Source organism: Coturnix japonica, chromosome 2 (assembly GCF_001577835.2).
Source record: "Coturnix japonica isolate 7356 chromosome 2, Coturnix japonica 2.1, whole genome shotgun sequence".
In the NCBI taxonomy this organism is placed as follows: domain Eukaryota; kingdom Metazoa; phylum Chordata; class Aves; order Galliformes; family Phasianidae; genus Coturnix; species Coturnix japonica.
Window position 1 is genome coordinate 81,227,325 of NC_029517.1, and position 7,782 is coordinate 81,235,106.

At 41.6% G+C, this 7,782-nt stretch overlaps 1 protein-coding gene and 1 long non-coding RNA gene across 4 annotated transcripts in view; one reads left to right on the forward strand and one right to left on the reverse strand.

Annotated features, from left to right (window-relative positions):
- The window catches only part of RIPOR2 (RHO family interacting cell polarization regulator 2), a 49,018-nt gene extending 45,552 nt beyond the window's left edge, over window positions 1-3,466 (forward strand). For all 3 annotated transcript variants that reach the window (XM_015855159.2, XM_015855158.2, XM_032442610.1), the window contains 3 exons: window positions 463-546; window positions 1,363-1,453; window positions 1,878-3,466. In XM_015855159.2, coding sequence (XP_015710645.1) covers window positions 463-546; window positions 1,363-1,453; window positions 1,878-1,978 — 276 coding nt within the window. In that variant the 3' untranslated portion in view covers window positions 1,979-3,466. The remainder of the gene's footprint in view (window positions 1-462; window positions 547-1,362; window positions 1,454-1,877) is intronic.
- On the reverse strand, window positions 3,392-7,775 carry LOC116652935. The gene is made up of 2 exons (XR_004306167.1): window positions 5,089-7,775; window positions 3,392-4,711 (listed from the first exon to the last, which is right to left on the reverse strand). It is a non-coding gene; the product is annotated as an uncharacterized LOC116652935 (long non-coding RNA).
- Between the last annotated feature and the right edge of the window lie 7 nt (window positions 7,776-7,782).

Consider the following 7,782-nt stretch of genomic DNA (forward strand, 5'->3'; position numbering starts at 1 on the left):
TGAATCGGAGGGATTTTCCACCTGTTTTTTTTCTGCAAATACACAGGTTTATTTCTGTCATTATGTCAATGTGATTCTACCTGTCATTATACTAAACAGGCACGATCGTGCACATATTTAGGAAGTACTGAATTCTCCAGCTATCTTCCACATCTTGGCTTTTGTGCCAGCCTACCTTAAGCCTGGCTGGAAGGCAAGTCCCCAGCATCATCAGCACACAAAGATGTAGGTCACCTTTTATTTTCCCAAAGGAAGCTGGCAACTGAGATCTCCCACCTACGATGTGAGTCTAGTACAGATGCTAAAGGCAGTTTAAACACAGAAATCAAAGAGATTAGAGAACAGGAATGAGAAGAAATTAGAGGTTGACTTCCAGCCATTTGTGACAGACTCCACTCTCCAGCCTGCTGCTCCACAAAGATATGGACTTTTTCATGGCTATTCCTCTTTATCTTTTTCCAGGCCTTGATTTATTACTGTGAAGCGTTAACCCAGCCCAACCTCCAGCTGCAGAAAGCAGCCTGCCTGGCTTTAAGATACCTCAAGGTAAGAGACAAGGAGTTTAGTTGTGGTGCTTGGTGTTACTTTAAAGAAAGGACGTCTGAAAGGTGAGGATGATCAAATAGAAATTGTGATAGCAGCAGCAGTACTGCTTTTGTTTTGCATTCCTGCACATCACTTCCCAGATTCCTTGTTTGGAAACAGTTTAGAAGCAGTTTTAGAAGCTTTGCTTTGAAGGAGAGGAAGAAAATAATCCTTTTCCAGGATAAAACTAGCTATAATGTGTGCAGACTGCAGCAGTAGAAGAGATAGATAGCTCAGTTGTGACGCTGCACAGAGAGACTGTAAGAGGAAGTTTTGGCCATGCTGTGTTATCAGCTCACCTCTGGTACCATTTCTGCACTGTTTCCCATAAAAGAAAGGTAAAACAGTTGCTTGCGAGCTCAACTGGTACTGGATAGAGCAAAATAAATAAATAAATGCATTCCATGCAATAGACTTAGAGCAGAGTGAAAGTTTCTCCTGCACGAAGCTTGAGACGTGGGGTTTCTCGTGCTAGTGCTGCAGAAAGGTGAGCTGGGTGCTCCAGCAGCTTCCCCTGCACAATCTCCTAGCCAAAGCTAGTGGAGCAGGAGCCCTTCTCATCCTGCATGAAGACAGACGGGGCAGAGGGATGTGCATGTTGTCACACAGTTTGGTTTGTGAGCCTTTATAAGATGAGGCCAAGGACACAAGATGGTATTTCCATGTGCATTGTGAACGGGAAAGGAAACACAGAGGGTGGTCAATATTCCTATATGATGTTCTGAAATCAAACTATAACAGGTGGTGTTAATATGATTCTTTTTTTCTAATTTCCAGGCTACTGAGAGCATTAAAATGCTGGTCATGCTTTGCCAGTCTGACAGTGAAGAGATTAGAAAAGTAGCCTCTGAAACCCTGCTCTCACTTGGTGAGTTGCCTGCTTTACAGCAGCATTTTGTTTTCTTTTTGAGCAGAAATACATGTAAAGCACCTGAATTACACAAAAACAGTTTAAAAGTATATGTTCTTAGAAGTGTACAGGAGTGGAACCTCTCCTCCTTGAACAACATCAGAAATGTTAAGAGGGAAAGAAGTTACTGGTTACCTTCTAATAGTATCATAGTCTCGTGCGGGTTGGAAGGGACCTTAAAGATCATCGAGTTCAACCCCCAGGATTCGAGCCTCTGTGTAGCAGAGCGGCACTTCTACCACTTGCACCACAGCGGGATTCAAACCTGGGCCCCGCTGTTGCAACGCGGCATTCCTACCACTGCGCCACCGGGAATCCAATAGTTTAGATATTGTACGGTAATGATACGGGTTGCTATGATGCTTTATCATGTTGTGTTCAGGTGAAGATGGGAGACTGGCCTATGAACAGCTGGACAAATTCCCCCGGGAATTTGTAAGAGTTGGAAGTCGCCGGGGAACTGAATCTGCCACAGCTTTCTAGAAGAACCTGCCTAAGCGTAACAGCCACAGAAGAAGGATGGAGCTGCCATTAAGTGTGGGAAGGAGAATGAAGACTTGGAAGGAGTGTCCCAAAATGTAGCAATTCACCAACATTTTAAGGAAAAGCGAAATCTAAACACAGCTAAATTGTTGCTGTTGGCTCCTCTCTGCAGCACATGATGGAACAGGCGGATGTTGAGGAACAGTGCTTTCTTGGTTGATTTGAAATAATGCAATTGGAGTTACTCAGTCTCGGCAAATTTCTGTGAGTTTTTAGAATCTTGGTATATTTTGCTGAGCATTAATTACGTTTACTTCCTTGAAGTGGTCATGAAAACTTCACACACGTGATGTGTATCTGAAATGGATGAGTAGGAGGCCACTCGAGCAGAACCACAAAGCAGCTTGCTCTCCAGCGCCGAATCAAGCGCCTGCTGCCTTGCAGTGCTTCCAGAACCACTCCAGCTGCCCAGAACACCGCCGTGCTGTCTCTGTAATGAAATACAAAGCGAGTTTCTTCAAGTTTTGCCTCCAGAAGCAGCACGATGCAAGCCCCGGGAGGTGTCACTTCAGTGACTCATTCTGAATGCCTCTACTGGTCTTTTATTTCCTTGCTCTCACCCTCCAGCAAAGAACCATCATTAATCCAGAGATTTGTGAGGGGGAATCAAATAACCACATAGGTTTTAAAAAACTAAATGAAAAGGTAAAGTGCATTTATTTATTCCAAGGAGTAGCAATGAATACAGCTAATTGCACGAGTCCCCAAAGCCATTCTGTCCTGCAAGTTGCAAGCAGGATTGGATTTCATATACTGTAATTAGCAGAGGATAGCTTCCATAGAATGACTTCAATAAAGAACTGAAACAAACTAAAGCAAACCTCAGAGGCAGTAATAAACAGTGTGAAGTGAATGCGTTTGCTCCCCCACTGCAAGAATGAAAGACAGTGCTTCAAGCTGTTGATTATGAGCCTGAAGAGAGGAGGTGAACAGAATTTAACAGAAGAGTGTTCCTGTACTGTGTTCATTATGCATGAAATGATATTTAGATGTCAGTTATAGTATCTATATTTGCATAGACTACGTAGAAAAGATTGCAAACAATTCACATCAAAAGGAAGCCTTGAGCGCCAAACACATTGGCAGACAGAAGTTGTTCTGGTTTTTGTCTTTTTTTTTTTATTGTGAATGTTACAACGATGTACATATCTGTATATTTATAAATATATATATTCTTCCTTTAATTAAAAAGGTACATTTTGTACAGTTCAAAATGCTTACTTGTTTACTGAGGGACGTAGACTCTTTATACAGGAGGTGAAATAACCATGTTCTGGTTTTTGTACCACACCTGTCCCATCAGCTGAGTTCTTTCAAGGTGTTCTTTTGTACTGACCTCTGCTTTTTTTTTTCCTCCCCCCTTTAGTTTTGTGGCATTTATTTCCTATCACATTTAAGTTATAATAAAGATTATTTTTTAAGTACTAAGCACATCAGTCCATATGTATAAGTCTTTCTTTCTACTGGTATCCTCTCCATAGTAAGGCTCACATCACCTTCAAACTACCATGGAAATCACCCCCCTCTGTTGTAGGTAGCTCAGTAGGAACTGCCTACTTGGAAAGGTAGTTAGTAGCTTAAGTTTAGGCTCATAAGCTTAAGCTCATAAGGAATATTAGTCTCTTCAATCCTGAACAATCAAGATTTTATGATATAAAAAAGTTCAGCTAAATTGTGCAAAATTACTTGCTAAATTACCTGTTGTGAAGAAATACTTTTTGTTTCATACCATATGAAGACTTGGATGAACGTTAAGATCTAACAGTTGTGTAAGCAAGTAATACACAAAGCAAAGAGTGTGCGTAAGGGCAAGGAGAACTGCAACATCTTGCACAGCATAGAAATGGTACAACACTAGCTTGTGTTTTAGTATACACAACTGCTGCAAGTTCATTTTTTCTGTTGGCCAAGGGAAAGTAAGTAGCAAGCAGATTTAGTAGCAGAAATAGACACGCAAATCAGAAAGGGAGGAAAAATAGAGGGATGAAACAATACTGAAAGTGACTGCTCTTAGTTATATCTCTGTAAGGTGAACAAAAGCACGTTAAAAAAAGAAGTAAACTGAAATGTTGTAACAAACAGGTATGAGAAAACTGTGCCCTCAGAGTCAATGAGGAAATTCATAGAAATCGGAATGCAAACACTGAGACTCAGTGTTCAGTTCCCATTGTGGTACTGACAAGCTTGAACCTGGCATATAGATGTATAAAGGCCTGAGGTAACTTTAAGCATTAGTGTTGCTTTATTTACTCTTCTTCTAAAACAAAAAGTCTTGTCCTAACATGATTTGTGACAACATAGTGAGAAGAAAAAGTCACACTGAGTTTAAGAACTTCAATCAAGCAGGAATCTGAGATGTTTCTGCCCAATCTACCTGCCCAGAGCTTCACGCTGCCATCCATAAGATGACTCTTGGAACCAGCACACCTCCAAAAAGCCATCTATTGTAGCTTTGCTGTTATATACTGATCATTACTCAAAACATTCAAAACTAGAAGTCTGTAGGATTGCTGGACTGTATATCCTATATATGGACCCTGATTTGCAATCCTACCTGATAAGATCCACAGCGCTCCTATTCAGCTGGCTTAGGTGCCCCAGAGATATTGCTGTCGCTGGGGGGGTTGGCCTTGAACACAACCAATAACATTTCATCACAATCAGTTGGCAGATCTACAAAGCAGCAGAAAATAGAGTTCTATTATCATTTCCTCAACCCTTATCATTTGCTCACTGTATCTTTTATCTGTGCACAGGCTGCAAAGTAAGCTGCAGCACACATCACTTAGGTAAGCAATACAGCACCAAACATCAAGTGATTTTAGTTGTCCAGCCAAGGAGTTACTACAATCTAATTCACTTCTCTGTGCATTGTCTTAAATACAGTGGACTTTTACACTGAAATGTCTATTTTTGCTGAGCTTGTGTTCCAGTTAAGACATTCTTCCCCACACGAGCCCCCTCCATCCCCATGCTTGTCTCTGCTAGTCCAGGCACAGCGGTTCCTTCCTGAAACACATCCAGATTCACAACACTTCAGTCTTACATACCTGACATTCTGTCCTCAAGGCATGCACATTTCTCTGTGGAAAAGTGCCAGGACCCAGTAGACGCATCCCACATCTGGGAAACTTTTAAGATCCATCAGCGAAAGATAAAACTGTGGCCACAGGCTGTACAATGAGAAAGAGTCAGCATAGCATGCTGGTCATGTTGCAGCACAAAGGTATTTACTACTACTTAGCAAAATCACCTTATCTAGTTAGGTCTCAGAGCTGATAATTTCATTTTGCATGACAGTGTTCTCTGTAATTTAGCTGGATATGAAACGCCAAACCTCCTGACAGCACTTCTATACATTAGTGTATCTGGTATAACAGGGAGGTATTACTTGACCAAGATCCAATACATCTGCAACAAAGAACACATACAGCTTCAGCTTCCAAACCACAGTTCACGTCTTGCAGCTGGTCTTCTCACACAGTCTGGTTTTCTTTCCAATCACAAAACTAGTCTCTCTGAGAATTACCACAGCAGGCATTGGAGAACTCCAGTGCAAGTGTGCTGTATTTACTAACTGATCTGTGTGGTTCTGAAACTAAGAGGTGTTCTATCACAGGCTGGGCAGACACTGCATGGTGTGCAGAATACGCAAATGGCATGAAAGATTTACTAAGTCCTTATCAACACAAGGAAGGATCCAAGCACTCAGTCACCACCTTTCCTTTGTTGCTTACAGTCAGAAAACAGCACATGATTTAGATCTAGTAAACATCCTTCTTGGCTGTTTCAATGCAAATGAGACACAAACTTAAGATGAAGATGATGCACGCAAGCACTGGGTTCAGAGCATTCCAACAATCATTATATCGAGCATTACAGCTCATGTTGTAGTGATTAGAAAACACTAAAACATGAAAAAGAAGTTCCAAGGGCTGCCTCTACTGAATTGACCTTATCAAACTGGCCAAGGAATTGTGCAGGAGAGCTTTATAGCCTTTTTATGGCTCTGAGAAAACCTTGCTTACCAGGTTCAAGACTAAATGAAAACCAGAACTCCTGTAGTGATTCCAACATTCCCATTTAAATCTGTTGCGGGACAGGTGTTAACTGACATCTGTATGGAAACAAGGAGATACAGAAGAAACCTAAAGATATCAATCTCATAGTTCTGCAGGTGTTTATGCATGCCCTGAAGCACCTGTTTTGGCAAGGTCTGATAGGAACCCATTAACTAGCATCCCTGATTATTTCAGCCTGCTGAAAGTCATGCAGCATTTCATTCTGCATTAAGCTCTTCACAAGGTATCGCAATTGCCACCACCTTCTTTTAGAGTCTGTCCAGGGAAGGGTACCAAACAACTGCCAACGTTCCACCCAGGACTAGGAAGCTTGCACTGCTCTCCCTCATACCTCAGCACCTGGAGCTGGAAATACTTATTTCCTGTATAGATAAAGTCCTCCAAAGTTTTTAAGATGTACCTTTTGTTCATGTAAACACTTCCAAGTTCTAAGTGTTTACAAGAGAAACATTCGTAAACACCATATTGGCAAACATACCACCTCGTCCCTTGGTAAATACCAAGAACGGTACTTTGAAAGCAGAAAGCAAGTTTCCTTTTAGAACAGCTCTGCAGCATGGCTACTTCTTCCCCATTGAGTTCTCAGCACAGTTAGGAGAGGCTGAGTACACAAGCCTGAGCTGCAAGGACGAAAGCAAGGATGCTTTAACTTCAGGTTAGCCACTATAGCTCTCAGGCAGCTGGACTTATCTTCACCCACACATCCTGGAAAAGGCTCCTTTAAAGACAGAGGCAACAATGTAAGACTGTTAAAGCAAGTTTCACTAAACTCTAGGATCAATCTCAAGTCTTATTATCCATTCAGTAAAGCTTACATCTCACCAACAGCACTCAAGGTTTCCCTCCCCCCAGCCCCAAGCTTTTGCTTTCCCCTGTCCCCTCAAACCATTCTGCTCTCCAGAATTCTGGAGAGTAAATCAAGGGAGTTCATAAATCAAGGGAGTTCAGAAGTGCCCAGACAGTCCTCCTAAAAACACTAACACCATCCACCTACAGTAGCCACGACTGACTTGTGGAGCTTAGAACCAGCCATTCCTCAACTCAGACCAGACACTACTTTGATAAGGCAAAAAATTTATTTCTCAGTTCTCATGCATCATGTCAAACCATTTGATATTTACACAGTTTGAAATACACAGTATTTGCATTTTAAACAAGCAACTAACTGCAGCCTGTAAGAAGTTTTACAAGCAGTATAGAGGTACTCCCTGCTACATCATTTCAGTTAAAAGCCACTGTCACGCTCCCACAAGAGTTTCTATACCTGAGAAGATTTAGTATATCCTTTCAAGGGGAAGCCTGCAATTAAAAGAATCCACATACATAAGCCTACTTAAGCTCACAGTTGTCAGTAATTTCCTTCTCTTGAAGCAAGATCTGATACACCCTTCTTTAAGCCACAGGACACTTGTGATGGCCCTTCTGAAGAAGTGCTGTCTGCATCACCTCCAAGGTTAAGTTCTTCATTTTCCTGGTTGGATTCATCTAAAGCCAGACTCCCCAGCGTCTCAAGATTATCAGATTCTTGCCCTGTTAGCCTCTAGAAAAACCACAGGAGATGGTATGAAGTTAATAACCAGAAAAACACTGAAACATTTCAGCATTTTCTAAATACTTCGGTACAAGATAAGAAGTAATACTGTAAATTTGTATTGCAGGTAA